General features: G+C 43.2%; 1 protein-coding gene across 1 annotated transcript in view; it reads right to left on the bottom strand.

Moving 5' to 3' along the window:
• si:ch211-246m6.5 (von Willebrand factor D and EGF domain-containing protein) overlaps nt 1-20842 on the bottom strand; it is a 45166-nt gene that overhangs the window by 16887 nt on the left and 7437 nt on the right. Inside the window, exons 6-21 of the mRNA XM_013272192.3 lie at nt 18685-18774; nt 18454-18595; nt 17795-18012; nt 16709-16782; nt 16329-16605; nt 15959-16161; nt 14933-15837; nt 14646-14782; nt 14403-14564; nt 14191-14295; nt 12523-12637; nt 10630-10901; nt 10286-10505; nt 9962-10099; nt 5669-6139; nt 4059-4229 (exon numbers count right to left, since the gene is read on the bottom strand). Of these exons, the coding sequence (XP_013127646.1) occupies nt 4059-4229; nt 5669-6139; nt 9962-10099; nt 10286-10505; nt 10630-10901; nt 12523-12637; nt 14191-14295; nt 14403-14564; nt 14646-14782; nt 14933-15837; nt 15959-16161; nt 16329-16605; nt 16709-16782; nt 17795-18012; nt 18454-18595; nt 18685-18774 (3700 nt within the window). The remainder of the gene's footprint in view (nt 1-4058; nt 4230-5668; nt 6140-9961; nt 10100-10285; nt 10506-10629; nt 10902-12522; nt 12638-14190; nt 14296-14402; nt 14565-14645; nt 14783-14932; nt 15838-15958; nt 16162-16328; nt 16606-16708; nt 16783-17794; nt 18013-18453; nt 18596-18684; nt 18775-20842) is intronic.

The following is a 20842-nucleotide window of genomic DNA, read 5'->3' as shown; positions in this document are numbered from 1 at the left end:
TCATGTAACGGTCTGCTAGAGGGTGTGGAGGCCCATAGCCCCGTCTCCCAGGGCATGAAGCAGGCATGGAGGAGACCCAGGCTCCAGACATCCAGAGGACCCAGAGTGCGAGAGCCCAAGGAGTACCACCGGAGGGGCATCCGTGCCACCCTCCTGGGAAGAGCTGAGGAGAGCCCCAGATGAGGGGTCACCCAGTAGCCACGGAGCAGAAGGCAGGGGGGGCTGCAGTGGCGTGCCCGCCGGCTCTGCCGGCAGCCACCTGTGCCAGAGTGAACCGAGCCGTAGGCCCAGAGGCTGGAGGCCCGAGGGCCCCCTTTGCCCCGGAAGAGGCCTGACCGAGCAACAGGCACCAGGCCCCGCCAAGTAGTCACCGGGAGTGAGCTGGTACATACCTGAGTGCCCAGCCCCGGACACCAAGAACCACCAACGCACTGACCCCTGAGGGCATCAGTTACCGGCAGGGAGTGTGGTGAGGGGAGATAGGCCTTTGAGGGCCTGGGAGTTCCCAGAGAGGTGGAGTGTAAGACCCGACCTGACATAAAAACACGGACAAACAGGCACACACAGACACAAACATGCATTCCCACCCTCATGCACACATATACAAATACTCAGCACTCACCCAACGTAGGGATAGACATACATGGACACTGTACACACAATCACACTCGCCAAACAAACTCTATACCCCAGGTCCAGGTACCCTCGCCCCCAGAGGGGGAAACGGCACCTAGACCCAGGAGATGTTACCCTTTCCCCCGGGGTGGAGGCAAGCAGACCGCCCCAGGCTCCGCAGCAGCAGGGAGGCCCCGCATCCCAGATCCCGATCGGACGGCCAACACCTCCTCCCAGCCCCCCCGCCCCGATGGCCAGCAGAGAACAGGGGTGTGTGAAGACCCCAAACCTCCCTCCTCTCGCTCATGTGTAGTATTGCTGCGTGTTGTTCTAAGGTGCATTTAAAACACGGGAGAGCATGGTGCTGCTGCCAGAGAGCAGCAGGTGTCAGCACGGCCCCTCCCGAGAATCCTCAATGTCTACATGGATTTAAAATTGAGAGGTGGGCACCGGCACCAGAGGTAGGGTTGAGTACACAGACCGTCCACTGGACGCCGTTAACGTGCCCACCCTCAAGGCCCTATATGTATGTGTTATGAGAGTGTGAGTAATGTGGATGTCTAAGTTGTGGAATAAAATTGAGGAACAGGTGGCCAGAAGGGGACGGGGGGGGATGCCTCCCCTGCACCCTGGTGACACACCCACACCCCAAGGCCCTACTTGTGTGGGTGGGTGTGTTGGAGCGGGAAGAGGGAGGCAGCCGGGGATGGGAAGGAAAAGAAGGGAGGAGCAAGACGCCCCTCCCTGGGGCCAGCTCCCCCGCTGACCCCAGTAGGCACCCCCGTCCCTCGGCACCCACCAAGGCAAGGGAGCCCAGGCCCATCCAGATCGGGGCCTACGGCAGCAGGACTGCCCAGCCCCACAGGACCCGGGGCAGCCCACCCGACCCCACTGCAGAGGAAACTGTACCCACCCATCTACACAAACTTTTTAATGATGACGTGCTGCCTTTAAACTCCAGTAATTGTGCCATTTTGTTTCCAGTAAGATTTAGATCTACTTTCTTGCAAACCCTCTTGAGGATTAGGCTAGCATCTAAGGCACTGTCCTGAAAAATGGGTTCTTCTCTTCATGTACAGCCCCAATTATTTATGGTGTGCCTCAAGGTTCCAGTTTAGGGCCTATTTTATTTACCTTGCATATGCTCTTTCAGAAATCTAATAGTTCATCCACTTCTTTGCTGATAGAATCTGGATCAAGCCAAAAGGTATTACTTGTAAGACCAACTGCTTGTAGTTTTTCTAGTTTTTCCAAAGACATGCATGTTTTTGATGGCCTTAACATATTCTTAGTGTTTTTTATATTTTAGTGTTACATTTCTTTCCTGTTCTGTCTTGTTTTTAGAATACCTTTGTTAATTTTATTTATATTTTGATTTTATACAACTGGGTCCTGTATTCTGTCTTTCTTTCTATTTTTTCGATCTATTTATTTTCTCCACAGTGGTATGGACAGCACCTTGGTCATCTCCAGTTGTTTAAAAATATGTTATAGAAAGAAATCTGATTTGGCCATAATTAGAGTTGAGTAGAACAGCAGAGTGGCCTCAGTTACACAGGCCTCAGACTGGTGTGAGTGGTTATTGGCAGTTGCTGTGAAATAGATTGCCAGTCATGCACCCTAGAGGCCTGTCACAAAGCTCCTGGCAACTACCAGTTACTAGGGAAAAATGTGTATTTTCCCAACTGATGGTGAATGGTGGCTAGCTGTCTGTAAGTGAAACTGGTCACAAAGAGAGTGCAGTATGAAAAACCTTGCCACTAGCAGATTGCTGCAGTCACATGTAGTCTTATGACACTGACTTGTCTGCAAACAGTATGCAATTGCTCACATAATTAGTGAAATTTGAAAAAAGTTTGACTCAAGATGTAAACAGAAAACTTCAAAGTAAAAGCTCCAACCTAGACATTTCAGAAGGTGCAACTTTTACTTTGAAGGCAAATGACTGCCACTTCCTATTCATGTTGGATGTATTTGTAGACAGCATCTTCCATACAAACAACTGGTGACAGTGGCAGCGTCCCAGTGACCAAAATAATTGTAAGGAGGTTTTCAGTGCAACATTATAAAGTTCTGTGTGACCAATTTCACCTAGCAACAGCAAGCAACCTTCAGCAATGACATGCCAAGCGGTCTATTAATTGGTGGTTAGCAGGGGTTTATTGATTGGTCTCTTGCAACCAGTCAGGGAATATAAATCTTTCCCTAGTGACCAATGGTTACCAGGTCAACCAGCAACTAGATCTGAGGTACTGAGCCCTAAGAAATTCATATTTGTACCCCAAAACGTAAATGCTAGTCATAGCTTTGGAATCTTTACTGAGAAGCATTAGATTACTAAAATATGCTAAAGCAGCAGCTTTGGGTGCTACAGCTCATGTCATTATAAAGCTGCCATTGATGTCATTCTGCTGTGTATCGCGTATGTGTCACTGTGTACTAAACACAGCTTGACAGGCTTAACAGATACAATGAGGTTTGACAGGAATCTGCAAAACAGTCCATTAAATCATAAAATACAGCAAAATAAAACAAAAATTGAAAAGCAGAACATCTGGTCAAACGATGACATGCTGAAGGAAAAGCGCATGTTTGATTTCTGTCCTTGGACAAATAAAAGTAAAGAGAAGAACAGCAAAGCAATTTAAGCGATTAATGTCGTGTTTGTGGTGATGTGACTTTCCAGACAAACACAGTCCACAATAAAGGGATTTAAGTTGGAATCAGACTGTCTCTTTAGAGTTGTGAGCCCCCCCACCATCTCCCCTTGTGTGAAGTCACATTAAGGAATCTGCTGTAGAAACTTTGTGGCTAGGAACCGACTCAAAAAGCAATGCACCAGAGGTGGTTATTTCATTCAGGCAGTCTCCAACCACTTACGCTGATTTATCTCCTGCAATAAACGACATTCTTTCCAATCAAGAAAAACACATAAAGCAACATCAGGGAAAACAGAATATAACGAGTGCAAAATAAGCTCTTAAAAGCAGACCACAGTGTATGGAAGGATGCACATTACTGACAGATGTTTTCATCAGATTAATGCTTATTTTTTCCTTTGAAAAACAAAACAATGTGTTTTTGTACAAAGAATAGGAAGAATATCCTATATAGAGCAGATAGCAGACACCCCAATTTGGGCTTCTTTTATGACTCGATTACAGCATTGACCTTGTGTGGGGCTAGATGTGACCCAAGGGTTATGAAACACCTGATATCCAGCCAGTGTAAGTAGATCTATGGCTGAATTGAGTCAACAGCATTAGTTAGTTTAAGGTTAAAGGAAACTTCAACTGCATTCAACTGATATTTTTTTTAAATGTCCTAAAGGCCTGTGAAAAACTCTGTAATCACTTTGGTTCCTGCAAAGTCCCTGACAAGACAAATATCATGGAAGCTTATCCTCCAACACATTAAAATATTGAATGGAAAAGCTCCCTCACCTTCCTTGGAGTTCTTCATGCAGATGCGACCATTACCATAAAGTCCAGGTGGGCAGCGGCCACAGACGTAGCCCACATGTGGCGGTCTGCGGTTGATGCATTGAACCCCAGGAAAGCAGGGCCTGCTGGCGCATGTAGCTGATAAACTGACAGCCAAAGACCTCACTGATCCTGGGAGATAAAGTTGTATGAGATGAATCATTGTCCTATAACAAGGCTCAGATTGTAGCTTTCCCAAGCAAACACAATCTGCATCTCTGACATCTGACATCTCTGGAAACATACAAATAAAACTGTTGCAAAGTTCATTTTTGCTTTCTTTCACTAGTTATAGTCTTACAAGTATCAAATATTAATATACTTACAAATATCCTTGTGTGCTCCTTGTGTGTAATGGTTAAATCAGACTAGAGTAGTAATAGGCAATGAGGAAAAAATCAATGATTACACTGACAGTGTTCCACCTTCAACCTCTGGGCGTTCACTTTCGATCACAACACACAGGCCTCCGGGTGGGAGGCAACGTGTCTCCATACAGTCGCCGTCTGACTCGGACTGACCTCTCTCCGACAGACTGGTGAAGGTTTACAAATAGTTGCCAACTCATTTATAAATGCAGACAGACTGCCAATGAGTCAGTCTACACCGATGACTGCAATTAATCTGCAACTTTCTTTCCAATAGAGCACTAATATCAACAGGTCGCTAAGTCGTTACCTGTGTCATCTTACAGGTAAATAGAGTCACTAATTGTGAAGGATTTTCTGAATTTCTGTTTCACAGCTATGAGGTTCTCATTTGATGCTAAATGTAAATAGTTAATGTGAATTTCTGTGTATGTAGAAGTAAACAGATTTGCATTTTTTTGGTCAGTTTATCACAGTTAATCCCCGTATTATCATAAACAGTATGCAACTGACACATGTAATTGTCAACTTGACTCCATTCAATTGCAAACAAGCCTGATTTGATCTTATTGCTTGTTCTATAACTATCTTGATGCACTGACGACTCATTGAAGAAGTGATCACAGACCTGGTCCTCGTCTTTGAAACAACCATTTCAAGAAGCAGCAAAATTGAAAGTTGCTCACAAACGATGGCAATGATCTTGGGTGTGCCATGGTCGCCACTGATTTTCCTAGTGTGACTGCAGCATTAGCTCTGTAAGGTAACATATCATTGAACTACAGTTTTCCTGAATACAGAGTAAAAAAATAATATTTTGTTTGTCAAAATTGTTTTTGTTTTATGTGAATTTCCCTGTTTCTGAATTACCACACACAGTGGTAAGATCTCCAAAAAAAGGTCACATTGGTCGGTTGTTCCTAACATCTGAAAACGACCTGTTTAAGTGTTCTCAAAATTGAAATCCCGAATCACCTCAGAGCAGCTTTTATTGCTAAACTAAAAAAAATATGTATACTACAGTATGTGAATTCTTTTCCTGGTACTTATTTTAATGACTGTGATAAAACATTACGGCCAGAGTGACTGAATGTTCCCTTTTAAAGTCTCCTTGTCTTCATATTTGCTTGAGGCTCAGCACAGTGTGATACCTCGCACATAAAGGAAAACTTAAATGGAATTTATTGGAAATTTGGGGCTTACCTGCAGCTGGTCTATCATGATCTGATGGTGAAGCTACAGTCGGAGGATTGCTTTTAGTGTTGCTGACTTTAGATTGCTCCTGCTTGACTTGCTGCGGCACAATCTCTGAGAGGTTCTTGAACATGTCTGTGTTAGTCCTGGATAGGTTTAGGTTAGCTGCTGGAGTTTCCCATGAAGAATCAATATTTGTTTGGGGGACGGTTGGTGTTTTGCGTCTGCTGGTTTCTGCTATTGTGACCTCAAGGCTGGAGCTAATTCCTGCTGTCCTTCTCCATGTGGTTGACTTCATTTGTGGGTCAATTCTTGGAGCTGTTTTCCTGGCCTCAGCCGTCATCTGCGGGGAGCTACTGCTTGAGGTCTTCAGGAAAGCGCCTGTCTTTATTTTGGGTGGTTGGAGCAGAACATCTGGTGTCTCGTAGCCAGTCATATGAGGAACAGATGTTGAAGGGACGGCAGCTGGACTGAGAAATACTGTAATAAGAAAGCCACTAATTATATTCTGGATTGCTATCCTCCATTTTTACATCCAATTAAGCATCAAGATCACCCACTTCAGAACAGATTGCATTAAATCAATAATAAAGGACCAAAAAAGAGAGATGGTAAAGTGAAGGATGAGGAGGTTGCTGTAAATCAGAAAACCTGGAAGGGCTCAAAAGGTTACGTTTAATGAACTGTGACTCCCAGCAAGAGACGAGACCTTGGGTCAAGTTTGTGTAAAGATATCTCTTGCCACAGTAGTAGCAGAAAACCTCAACAGGCTTCAGACATGGCAGCAGGTCAAATCATCCTGCTTTAGTACAGCAAAGACTTCTTACTAGAATTAAGGCAGATTCAATAAGACTTTGGAGTCTAGTTTTGAATGCCTCTCCAAAACCTTTGCCTTTGACACTTGACTTTTCTCAACTTTTTCATTAGAACTGAATTTCCTTCTGCCCGGTTGACTCGTCAAAACACAACTGATTAGTCGGAGAGGTTAAAGGGTTTAAAGGGTTTGTTTCATTATTCTCAAGGTAACTGCTTTTTAGCTTTAGGTGTGTATTGCTAAGTTTCTTTTCTTTCTGAATAACCTGTACTTAATGTGCAATTGTTGTGTAACTGATGATCTGGAACCTTCAGCATCAAATACTAAAAGACTGAAGTGAGTTTATGAATGTATTTGAGCCTGTATGTATACCTATGATCCTTTTTGGATTATAAAAAATCCAAAATAAATTCAAACTTCTGCACACAATTCTTGTTTTAACGAAATATGCTGTCCAATTATTCCACCGTGGAAATAGAACATTTCAAAGAAATCCTTAGAAGAACCAAATATACTATGACATTCATGCCGATGTTGAGTGGATCTAAACTTGTGACCACAACTGTATCTAAAAAAACACGTAGGAGCATCCATCACCACCTGCTTGTGATTTAAAATTTAAGGACCTTGTCCAACTCCACTGACACACAAAGTTATGTATCTTAAAATGAACTGAGCGTAGAGGTCAACCAAGCCAAGTTGAAGGCCCTCAGTGGACATGTGGAGGATTAAATAACAAAGGGGATTAGGAAATCCAACTATCTGTCCCTGTGAATCTTCTGCCACAAGGTCCCATAAAAATGGCAAATAATATGCTGCTGAGTTTAATTTATGTTCTGTGCTTTACTGTAGACCCGGATTTTTTTTCCTTTTAGGGGCAGAAACTCCTGTAAACACACACCACAGAGTTCTTCTGTTACTGGAAGGATAATGACTGCAGGAATGCAACATCAGCCCCAGTGCTTAAGCAAATAATCTAAAGCGCCTTGAGGCAATATGATTAATTTGGCACTATGTAAATAAAACTGAATTGAATTGAATATGGATCAACATGATGTCTTTTAGGTGAGAACTTTGGGGCTTTTTTATCTCTTTAGATTGTGAAAGCAACTAATTTAACCCTGCATTAATATTCATCTTGACAAGTATGGGTACGCACACCGGTGTTGTGCCCGTAGCATGCTGTTAACTTCTCTTCTTCAGTTAACAATATCTTTGTAGTTAAAATCCAGGGACCAAAAGTGAAACAGTTCCCGTAGACACCCATAAATCCTGGAGTCAGGAACATGGCTGCTCTGCCCGATAGGTTTCCTGCCACAGGCAGTCGATTCCACTAACTCAGGGATGTTGAACTCCAGGCCTCGAGGGCCGGTGTCTTGCAGGTTTTAGATATTACCCTGGGTCAACACACCTGAATCAAATGATTAGTTTATTACCAGGCGTCTGGAGAACTTCAAGACATGTTGAGGAGGTAATTTAGCCATTTAAATCAGCTGTGTTGGATCATGGACACATCTTGAGGCCTGAAGTTCGACACCTGTGCACTAACTGATGTCACTAGATTAGACTCGTCTGCCGAGTTTATTGTTGCATTTTAATGGAATTATGTAATAAATATCCGTCTGTGAAGTAGAAACCAGTCTGCGTGGTTCAGCTTTGCTGAGGGAAATTCTAGTATTTTAGTGGTCTGTTAATTAACACTGACTGTGAAACTTCACACTCATTGGCTAACGCCTTATGACTTCAAAATAAAAGATGAAGTCACAACCAGAGGTCGGCACCATAAAATCATCAGGATCTGAGGTCAAAGCAGAGGGCCATTTTACATTAGGCTTCTTTCCACCCAGAAGTCTCATTGCAACCGAAAGAATTGCCCCCTACTGGTCATTAAATAGAATGCAGGTTTATGGCAGCATTTGTATTGTGACAAGTATCTTGACAAGTATGAATGTTGGAGAAAAAAGACAATCTCTGCATGCCTGAAAAATAATAACTGATTAGCCATTAGCCTTGAAAATTTTAGGAACACCCTCTTTGACCTAAAACAAAGTGTGCTTCAACAGCGAGGCATTTCCCACCGACTAGCAAAGATTGCAACAATATAAAGGAAACAAATCAAGCTGCAGGTTTGCAACAGCAGAAGTGACCAGATTATGCATGTATTTTTATATAATTACTGAGTTTTGGTGGAAGCCAAAAGTCTTTCCAAAACAACGTGAGCGGTCACAGTACAAGGCAGCACATATCAGCCATCTGGTTTCCATTCACTGCTGAGTGCTCCTCAGGGACACACGGCTCCAGTGAACAAATTCACCCTTTTTTTGGATAGCTGATGCTTTAATTTAAATGTAGTTGGAACAACAACAAAATTAGCTACAAGTTTGCTGGAATGCTGGAAGCAAAATCACAGCAACAGACAGATGAACATATGATAAATGCTGTTGGGAAATGAATAGATAAATGGACTATTCTTTTTATTAGGTGAGGCTGTAAACTATACAGAGGGGCTACACCCTCTCAGACAACAGCAGTATCTGATAAACTCAGGGCTGTTTTGGAAAGCAGGATTAACTATAGGAAAATAAGTGGTCTCGTTTGGGCGCCGTGTGTTTAACCTGAAGTTACTTAATCACGCCTAGCTTCCTGTCAGTCTCTGCTCAAGACATATACTATTGTGGTCAGAAGTTTACATCCACTCATCATGGGCACGAATGTCACGGCAATTTTGGGCTTTTAATGATTTCTTTGAACTGTTCTTTTTCCGGGGTGGAATGATTGCACGGCATGCAATGGGACAATGCTATACAGCACTGTACAGTTAATGACTTCAAAAAAACAAGAGCTGGGTGCCAAAAGTGTACATGGCTAAAATACAGACAAACACTCCCACTAATATTTTGTCTGGTCCCTTATGTCATTTAGCAAGTTGCACCTCGACCAGATGCTTTTGGTAGCCTTAACCAAGCTTCTGGTTCAGTCTGGTTATCTGACCACTCATCATGGAAGAGTTGGTTTGCATTAGGGTCAGTTAGCCATAGACTTCTATACAATCTGGCTTCTTCTTGAAACCAGAGGGGTCACCCCCTGCTGGGTATTATAAATAATGCAGATTTAAAGAACTTCCACACTGCCTTAATATTTCCAGACCTAGAAGCTACATTTTCTGTCACTTATCCTGGTGACAGGGGCAGCAGTTTAAGCAGGCATGCCCAGACCTCCCTCTCAACGGCCACCTCCTCTCTCTTATGGGGGCAGAAGCAGATATATTCCCAAACCGGCTGAAAGACATAATCTCACCAGGTCTGCCTAGGGGTCCACTCCCATTTGGACATGCTGGGAAAACCTCAATTAGCAGGCATGCAGGAGGCATCCACCTCAATGGCTCCTTTAAATGTGGAGGAGCAGAGGCTTACGAATGAGTGGCTCTTAGTGGAGCTCCATCTTTTATAAACTGCCTATGGGTAGTAACGCAGTAAGCCCATACTTACCAGTGCACGAAGTCCCATTTCCCACCATTCCTTTGGGGCAGGGGCCGCACCCATAGGAGCCAAAGCTGTTGAAGCACTGCACTCCCGGAAAACAGGGCTTCCTTTCACATTCATTGATATCCTCCAGACACGTTAAACCTGCCGAAAACACACACAGAGGATGTTGATTCTGCAATCAAAAACCATCACTGGGATTAATCCTCCGTGACTGCAAACATGTGATATCAGAACAGCCCAGTGTGTCTAAACAGAACAGCCTTAAACATCAAGGGCTTTTATTTCGTTCATTTTTGATTAAATTTGTAGGTTTTTAATCATTCTTACCTCGCAGCCCTGCAGGACAATCGCACCTGTACCCACCAACCACGTTAATGCACTTGCTGCCCAAGCACGGAGCCGACAGACATTCGTCTATGTCGTCGGCGCAGAGTTCACCCTGAGTACCCTCGGGACACACACACAGGTACTTCCCACTGCCGGCGGGAAAGTTAATATCCGTCACGCATGAGCCTCCATTCTGGCAGCCACACGGCACCACGACAATCTGTGTTGCAGATGGGAAACACAGACACTGCTGAGGAATGTCTGGATTTTATTAATATCTAACAACATCAGTGTATCACATTTACATCAGCAGACCACTGCTTAGCAGCTTATCCCCTCTCTACCTCCACAGTGAAGGTGCTCTGGGCGTTACACTCGTCAGACAGCGTAAAGCGGACAGAGCTGCTCGTCTGGAGCCCTTCCTTCTCTGGAACTGATGGGACCCTCCAGATAAGGAGGCCGGCAGGGGAGAGGACAGCACCTTCTGGTCCCTCTTCCAGCTGGAAGAGGAGTGCCGAGCCCTCGGGGTCCGATGCGGTAAACTGGAAGACGAAGTTCTCACTGGAGAATGTCTGCAAGTCGCTTTGAGGCCGGTGGAAGGTTGGAGGCTTGTTGACTGAAAATGCAGACAAAAACAGACTGAGATGCACTTCATCCCACCTCTTATTCCCACCGTACTATTTACTGTCTTCCAACTACAAGCGTTTGATGACAGGAGCTTCCTGTGCTGAAATAAGCTCTTTACATGGAAGCCTGGTTTGGCAAAAACACGCCTCCAGGCTCGTTCTGGAAGAATCATTGTAAGCCCTCATGTCCACCTCTGGACTTGAGCTTTTCTTTTCTTTTCAGCTTTATTTCCCAGTAGTGTTTTGGCTGAGGCTGAGCTATGTCACATTAAACAAGAACTAGACTGAAAATCAGTGGCAACAGGTCTGATAGTGTGACAGATCCAGATTTGACTTGGTTCAAATCATTGTCAGTATGTACAGAGGAGGTCAGCAGAGAGCTACAACAGTGAGTGTCTACAGCCATCTGTAAAACACGGTGGAGGCTCTGTCATGGTTTGGGCTCCATTTCAGTCAGTGGTGTTGGAGAAATTCTCAAAATTGATAAATTATGAACACAGAAAAGTACCATCATATTTTGAGCCACTATGCAATATTATCTGAAAAGCATCTGATAGACAGTAGCTTCATTTTTCATCATGGCAATGATCCCAAACACACTGCCAATGGAATAAATACCTGGACAGAAAAACATACAGTGTAACACTATCAGTCATGGATTGGCGTCCCCAGAGCCCGGACCTCAACATTATTGAAGCAGTGATCATGCTGACAGAGAACAGAACAAAAGGCAGAAACATCCAAAGAAGACATTTGAATGTCCTTCAAGAAGCCTGGAGAACTATTCCTGAAGACTACTTAAAAACATGAGAAGAAAGCTGCCTAAGAGAGTTCAGACTGTGCTGAAGAATAAAGGTGGTCACACCAAATATTGACTTTCAAGCTGGTTAGAATTGTACAAACTCTGTTTTTGCCTCATATATTGTATTTACATGCATGTTTACGCATTTCCTACTTTCCTAAAAGAGGATTTTCACTTTATTTTGTATTAAAGTGTAAACATATATTGGCGGACAGCAGCATCAGTCTGAATCATTATTGTATATTTATTATATAAGCTGAATATACAGCTTAATTTTTTATTGATGCATTCAAGTTCATCTGTATATTGTTTTTTATTCTTGTGCATTTATTCCTCAGTTTTCTACTTTGTAGTTGAGTTGTGAGAAGTGAAAACTGAGAAAATAAAATCCATTTATACGTTTTAATCCTTAAAGTAAGACTAACTGATGTGTTACGCTGGTCATTTATTCCAGCGTCCCTTTGCTTTTTGCATGAATCTTGCCTGTCTGTGCTGCTATGGAAACCACCCATGTGATTTACTCCCGCTCTGAGAGTGGTTAAGTGGCAGGTCAGGGCATGCTGGGAAACCTAAACCTCTGCTCCTTTGATCTGCTAATGGAGACAAACAGGACCACAGTTGGATGGCTACCACTGCACTGACACGGTGAGATAAATGCCTTTTTCCCTGATGTTGTTCATCACGAGTGGACTGCAAGGTGGATAGAAAACCAAGTACACAGGGAGAATTTAATGATGGTTCTGAGTTTGTTTAGGTTAAAAAGGTTGTTCTCCTTTCGGACGGTGAGATCCACTTCAAGTTGTGTGTACCTTGGTTCACAGACCAGGTGAATTTGGAGGTGTCGGGGTCACAGAAGAGGCAAGGACTGCTGGGATTGGAGTCTCCTGCTGCAAAACACATCCCATCGATGTTGCACGTCCGCTCCTGACAAACAAACAGAAGCAAACAAAAACAGATCTGCTTGTGTACTCACTTTTTTTTTTTCAACATTAGCATGTTTTCACATCTTAAAACACATTTTTTCAGCCGTTTTGTTTCGTGATGAACAGGAAATCAGCTCTAAACACACATCTCTACTGAAGTTAATTCAGTTTAGTTCAGTCTTGGCAGCCACATGCACTTCTCTTAGTGTCTGTCTACAGCTGTTTGTGTGTGTTTTTGCTCCGGGCTGTTTGTCTGTCTCCCATAAAACACAGTTCCAGGAACAACAGGACCCCTCATGTACCTCTTTTACACTGAATGTAGAGATTTTAAATAGCCAACTGCTGCGCTGCTGCTGCTTTAGTCGTTCAAGCAGCAGACCGTCTCGCCCCCCCAACAGCATGTAAAATGCTTCATCACACTTTTCCACTAAACACCCACTGAATCGCATCTGCATCCTCAATCAGCATCCCCTACTCGCATGAACAAACGTTGGAGTGTCCAGGTTTTCATAACATGTCACCTGTTGAGACCATGTGAATAAAAACAGACCAGCAAAAACAGAGCAGGCTGTCTCACAGCCTAATTTATGGGCCTACTGTCTCCTCCAGTGCCTAACAACTGTCCCTGTGCCCTTCTAGTACAAGAGTGTGTTGCTGTTCTTCAGCTGATGGTTCGGAACAAGGTTTATTTTAGCAATTATGATTTTGTGATTGATACTTACACACTATGGTTAGTCTTATTTATAAACTGTAAATGAAACAAGAGTATAGATTTTGGTTTTTAAAAAGAAGTTAAACCATTGTGAAAGCTTCATAAACAAAAATGACCATACGTCTCACTTGACCCATCCATCCACCCATGACCACAGTAAACATTTTATGACGAGTTTATGATCTTAACTAGCTTCCATCACACAGGCCTAAGGACTAATTGGCAATGATTTGGCAACCACTGGTTGCTAAGGAAAAGTGCAAATTCCTCGACCGGTTAACGAGTGGTTACTGGCAGTTGCTAGCATAAAACTGGTTGCCAAGAGGTATATGGTGCTTTCAAAGGGTAACCTACTGACCTGCACAGTGCTGTCCACCTAGAATTGTCATAGGACCACTTGGTCAATGGGTAACATATAAGCCAATTGGCCATTTGCAATAACAAGATAATAATAACAAGAAGTTTTTAAATTCTAAATGTAACTCAATTACAATGAAAAGCATATAAACCAAGATTAAAACTTCTGAAATGTATATAGTGACTGAAACTTTACAATAAAGCAACTGTTTCCTATGATCGACATCAAGGCAAATAAAGAATTTTGAAATTGTGAAAAGTAGCAATTGGGATTTCTCAAATTAAGGGCTCCAGATGGACAAACATCCATATTTTGGCATTTTTTCCACTTCCCTTTTATGAGTGATTTACAAACAAAAAATAAAGCTGGCAAACACATGATGTCAATTTTAATAATGAATAATAATAAAAATAATACTTTTCATTAAAATGGATAAGCAGCTTCCCAAGAACAAAAACATTGCTCCGTCTTGCATGCCAGTTACCTTTAACTTACAGAGTCCAGAGCGTGAGGCCTCGCAGACCTGACAAATACCATCGTAGATTGTCAGCGTCTTTGCCTGGCTGTACTGAGAGCCGTCATTGCTGACCTAGTACAGAAAAAGAGGAAGGTGATAACGCAAAGACCTTTAGACAAAGCAGTCAACACTTAACAAAAGAGATTTTAATTCCAAGTTAAAATGAGAATGAGTCTTGCCTTAATCTCCCAGCGTGCGTATGGTTTGTCATCCATCACGAAGTCTTCTGCATTGATGGCAGCAGTGCTCAGAGATGGTACAGCACAGTCTAAAGCCTTGGAGCTGAGGAAGGTGGCTTTTGTTCGCTGTTTTTCCCCTGGAACCCATGCTTTGTTTATGTACTGCAGAAAGAATTCAAAGGAAAGGTGAACAAAACAGCACTTGAACTCTCTTAATTGATTTTAGCCTTAGCCTCCTCTCACCTTCAGTCTGGTGGCATAGCAGCTCAGGTCAGGAGAGTCAATGAAGCCGAGGCCAAAGACACGAATGCTGCGACAGTCGAAAACTCGAATATCACAGAGGCCACTGTTCTCCAAATCGGTTATCTCAACCGGTTGGCCTATTAGAAGAGAGACTGGTCAAAGGCAAGTTTTTTTTGAGTTGCTATAACTAATTTCAAGTTTAAAGAGATAAGTATCAGTGTGATTTTTAATCTACTTTACTCTGTAGTTGTACGTTTGGTGTATGTATAACTGTTCCTGATACTCACTGATAGCCAGGCTGCAGTCATGGAAGCTGTAGCTGGGAAAACACTGGCAGCCCCACTCTGTACACTCTCCATTTCCATTGCAGAAATTGGGGCATCGCAGCGCAGTAATCACTTCCCCATGCGTTCCCGGTGTACTGGCCACCTCCAAGGTTCTGTGGGTCAAATTTTCCAGCAGCTTTCTCTCACATTCATTCTCCAGGTATGGCAACAGTGCCTCTTCCCATCCCAGGTCATCTTTAAGCTGTAGGTCTAGCATGCAGAGATCCACCGCCTCATCAAGGCGGCGTCCCAGCAGCTCCCTGCACACTGCTCCAACAGTGGAGTTGACCAAAGCCAGTTGGCATACTTCAAGGGCTTTGGCTGAGGTGAGACCACTTGGCGTGGGCCACTGCGGTTGCACCTCTGGTCGAGCTTCCGCCTGGTGATCCTCTGGGAAAAAGTAGGCGTAGCTCTCCAGATCAGCCTGGCTTAGGCTCTGTGCCATTAAGACAGGTTGGAATGACACCTGTCTCTTTGGCCTGTCAACAGAAAGCAGAAGATCCTTTCTGAACTCACCATCCAGTTCAGGATCCCTGTCACTGTTTTGATTGTTCTTGCCGTGAAACCAGAGGTGCCGCCTTTCGACAGGGTGACTGCTGAGGGCAGATATATCCAGAATGCTTTCCTCTTTTTCCAGGCTCTTGATGTATTCGACTGTTGTGTCCATTGAGGGGAACACAGATGTGTAATCCACATTATCATATGCTATGCAGTCTAAGTGAGCAGAGGGATCGTACAAGTTTCTCATCCCCCTTCCAGCTTCTTTAGAAGTGCTGGATCCTGTTTGGCACCGACAGAAAGGCCTCCTGAGGTCCTGTGTCATCCCAGGAGGTGTTTTGTCAAATAAACTCTCACCAGGAGCTATCCTAACACACAGAAAGTAAGGGAAAACAAATAACTTTGTGGAGACTTCAGCTGAATTATGGTGGCAATAAGGAAAGATTATAATTCTGAAAATTAGAAATCTACACTGCGTCCCAGACTGACCTCCAGGTTTCTATGAAGCTGTACAAGTCATCAGGGCTATAAAACCCACCGTCGGAGGCCTGGAAGTCATTGTTGCCGTTCCGGTCGAAGGTGCCACAGAGGCCTTGCGTGTTTCCATAGTCCACGCTGGGTGCCCGGACAGACAGGCTCATCCCCCAATCACCAACATCAGCCCTAACAAAGGCCCCGGAAGGAAAGATCAACTACAAGAGGAGAGTCACATCCAACAGCTAGTTAACATAGTCTCCTAATGCATTAAAAATTCAACTTATATGACAGATCTGAATGAAGAAAAGATCATTCTTGCATGATTTTACCATGAATTTTGCCAAATAACTAGACACCAGTTTCCAAATGTCCAGATACCTACGGTGACCTTCTTCCCTTGGTGGGACTCCAGCACCCTGACCCGACTCCCCTCACTGTCACCGAGGTTCTTAAGATCAAGCTGTGGCCTCGTTTCCTGCGGTTGCCCATTGCACATGTCAAAGATGGCAAGCTCGTTCCCCTCTCGCACTGCAACTCCGCAATTACATGCAACGGAGTAGTGTCGACTGCTGCAGTCCCACTGGCGAGAATGGACTTCGAATTCCCTGGAGAGGCTCTGGTAAAGGACAAATGTGCCAGTCTGGTGATTCTCGTAACGCCTGAAAAGGAAATGCAGATTTTTTAATAAGAATTGTAGACTTTAACTGTTGCACTAACTGCACTATAAATGGATTCATTTGACAAAAGCTGGAGGTAAGTTACCTGCCATCTAGTGTAATGATATGCGGGTCAGTCAAAGAGTAGCACGTGGAAGTGGGAATATCCTGGACCGTGACCTGGGGGTGGGAGGTAGAGGTCACCAGAAGAAAGATTAAGGGGGCTATACCCTCTGACCCTGTGGTCTTAGGCTTTGATGTTTTCACTGAACACAGATGAAAAAGCTCCTCAGAGACAGAGTGTCTGGAGGGCTGACATCACATCTTACATAATGTCACCGCTTGTATGGACACAACTAATGACCACTTAGAGAGGCGCTCTTTAAGTATTATGTCAAACCATCAAACAAGTGCACGTTTGGTCCTGAACCACAACCTCCCCTTCAGTGTTACAAAGAACTGTATAATTGTGTGTATGTGTAAACAGTATGATGGAAAAACCTGCTATTTGGAGCCATTGTAGTACTTCTCTTTAATTAAAGTAATACTTTCATTCGACATTTAGCTTTAGAAGCTGGTCCTCTCTTCCTGTTAGGCATAATGGAATCTATTGAAATGCCACTTGAAGACCCTCTATTTATCCTGAATAAGTCCAGGAACCCATTTAAGGACTGTGTTTATTGTAGGACCCTAGCACAAAGCGTCCATGGTGCCACAAACCCAGCTTTTACCTACTAGTGACCCTATAGATCTTATTAAAAGCTCCTCAAGGGCCAGAGGAGAGCCTTTATGTGGCAGTTTTTCCAAAAAAGAAAGTCCTCTTAAGGTTGCTCCACATGCCACATTTAACTTGCATGCCTCAGATTCCAGTTGTCGCCCAAACGTCCTCAGGGTTTCCTTCCAAGATCCTCATGAATGGTTTGAAATTTATTTCAAAAGTGGAAAAATCATCAAGCATCTCTCAATCTGCCTCAAGGACATTGTGTAGGACAACTGTAGCTGCAATTTCTAGCTCTTCAGATCCCAGCAGACTCTGTATTCACCACACAAACAAACCCATTTCCAAAACTTTGTAACACTATATAAAATGTAAATAAAAACAGAATGCAATGATTTGAAAACTTCATATAATCATATTTTATTCTGTTTTTATCCACACGAACAATCTGTCATTCTAAATGACCTCACTCACTTTGAGGGACGTCGGGACGTAGCTTCTCCAAAGGCGTGGTGCAGAGGGTCCAGGCGAAGCACCGATCAGGCTCGCGCGGTTCCCATCACGTGTGAAATCAGTCACAGCAGTGACAAAAAACTTTGCCCAACCGCAGCTACCTTCACTGCAGGTGTTTGGCTGGAGCTCCACCTGGCAGGCAGACAGTACCACGTTGGAGACCTCATGGCCAAGGCTGTCTGTGGATGTCAACACAGCAGTAAATGAATGTTAACAGACAGCACACAGCTGCCTCCACAACTGTAATGATGTCTTTCTTAGCCGGCTTCAATGCGCTGATGTACAAGGTGAGTCTGGGAATAACAATAATAAGATCCCAGAGGAAATGAGAAATGCTTTAAATTGTTTCGACTGTTTTATTAATGCGCGACTGTGGCCTCAGTAGTTAATTCAGCTGCTCAAATTTGTGTTTGGTGATTATTGTTGTAGATAATTACCCAATAACGGGCACATTAATACTTAAATGGGGGTAATATTTGTCCAACTGTAGTGGTTGCTGCAGGCAGTACTTAACTAAATTGCAGGTTAACCTGAAATATACTCAAGCTGTAGCTTTATTATGTCCTTGCAGATAAAGGTGATGACACAGACTCTATCTCCTGTTTTCCCACAGGTCTGACCTGGATCGTTGACAGTCAGAGCCAGAGGGACTCCACACTGGTGGCCAATGTTGGAGGTGAAGCAGGGGATGGGGACAGTACTGTGGACGGTCACCTCGTGCTCCTTACTGTTCTCTGCTATGTGGAGCACATCTGGAGAGAACTGAGGAGAAAGGAATAAGAGTCTATGAGGTTCTCACTGAGAAATGAAACTAAACTGGGGTTTTAAAACAGAGTCAGAGGAGGCTTTACCTTCAGTCCAGCGTAGAAACTCTCGCTTTCTTTTGAAGTCGATCTTGTGTGGCTGGAGTTGGCTCTGAAAGTCGACACACTGCAGGAGAACTACAGGGGAAATATCAGCTGAAGCATGAAGTCTGAATCAGCTGGTTTTAAATCATTTTTTCATCCGACTTAACAACAAAGCCAGACCCCAAAACCCTTTTATGGTTAGGAAACCATCTCAACTCTTTATCCATAACTATTGCTTTCTTATTTAAACCATTTATCCACTACCTTTAGTGGCTACTGAAGAACAAGCATGATGATGGGACGTGAACAGGAGAAACTGTAGCTACAAATAAATGCATGCATCAAACAGATAAACAACCAAAAAATGAACAAAAGTGGTTGAACTATGTCACTAAAGCCTAAACATGCTAGATACTGATAATGGACAACAAAAAGCAAAAACGAAAACTAGTTCAAAGAGACTTTAAAGCGATGGCTACAGTGAGTCTACGCAGAGGTCGGCATTCACTCATACTTTAACATCACTCTGGGTTCTTGGCTAGCTTTGTGTTAGCATCAGCAAACATCGCTTGTTAACAGGGGCGTAATTTCCAGGGTGGTTGGGGGGGGTTATGACCCCCCCAATAATCAGACCCAACCAATATAACCCCCCAATAAAATTATGAATTATCTTGCATAAATAGGATGTTGATTTTCTTTACTCATTTCAGTTATTACCAGCAAAATAGTTGCATGTTTAATCATCTGGGAATTTACCCAGATTTATTTATGTACTTAGACAGAGATCTTGACCCCCCCAGTGTTCCGCACAAAGTCACTGAAAACTGAGAAACACTAAATCTGGATGTTTAAATAAATCATTTATCCAATTCTTTACTGTTAGCTACAGCAATCAGTTTACCTAATAATGTTTAACATTTTATACATTTTAGCTAGTTCTTTCAGTTGTGTATCGTGCATGTTTGGCTCAAAATCTTACTGCACCGTTCTGATTTCCACTGCTTGTAGTTTTTTTTTTTTTTTTACACACTTATTAGTTTCATATTTTTAGCTAGCAATATCAGCTGTTAGCATTCTTTTAGTGACCAAGTCCAACATATTTTCACTTTAGAATTGTTTTCATTTAACTCATGTATGCATTTATTTTCTTTCAGTTACAGTTTCTGCTGTTCAAGTCCCATCATGACATTTGTCCTTCATATACTTTTTTCTTGTTGTTGTTTTTTTTTCAGATCAGTTGAGCTAATCTACCCCTACTACAGAAGTACACACTGGGGTACTTGTAGCCCTTTCTGTGAATCACTGATCTAAGAGAAATAAAAGATGAAGGTATACTGGAGTTTGAAACCATCTTTCATATTTTGATTGCTCAAACAAACTTGAGCTATGTAACTGTCAACTGATGTTGATAAACGAGAGTGGAAGAGTGCATTACCTTTTCACACTGTGTTATGACAAAGACCAGCAGTGTGCAACTGTCACTGTATTTGTGATTTATCAAAATGTTTCCAGATGTAGCTCAAAACACAGCAAACCAGGGCTCCAAAAGCACTAATATTTAACTCTCTTTCATGGTTTAAAAGAAATGAAGATGACCTCTGACCCTGCCCAGCTGCTATATCAGCACACGCTAAAGACGATCCCCATGAGCAAACCCAGCCCTCCGTAACATCTGCTAGACCAAACTAACACAACCCTGGTGTCCAGACATGGGAGCAACGTGGTCCACAGCTGCAAGATGACAAAAACTGGGAGTGACGTCACCTCAGTGTCAAATAGTATCACGCTGAAAAATCTAATAACTTTGTGTTTCTTAGCAACATATCACTTCTCAAGGAAATGAAAGCTATCAGCAACCTGCACAGTCTGGCTGTATGGAAATAAGGCTGTGCAGCAGCGTGTTGACATCCTGGAAAGACAAAGGTCAATCATAACAGTTTTTACTCCAGTGCAGGACGGCAGTGCAGCTACTCAACGTCAGCTTCAGCTGCAAGAAGGCAATCTTGTCGACAGCTACTCATATTTAGTTGTCATTTTAACCAATCTTTGGATTTCTTTTGCTGCTGTCTGGTTTTAGTGCTATTAGCAATTATTCTTCCTGGTAAATCTTCAGTTCTTCTGATTATTTGTCTGTCTTGCATACTGAGCTTTCAAAACAAAG

Source organism: Oreochromis niloticus, linkage group LG23 (assembly GCF_001858045.2).
Source record: "Oreochromis niloticus isolate F11D_XX linkage group LG23, O_niloticus_UMD_NMBU, whole genome shotgun sequence".
NCBI lineage: Eukaryota > Metazoa > Chordata > Actinopteri > Cichliformes > Cichlidae > Oreochromis > Oreochromis niloticus.
Note: the sequence above shows the minus strand (reverse complement) of the source record. Positions and strands in the feature narration are given on the sequence as shown.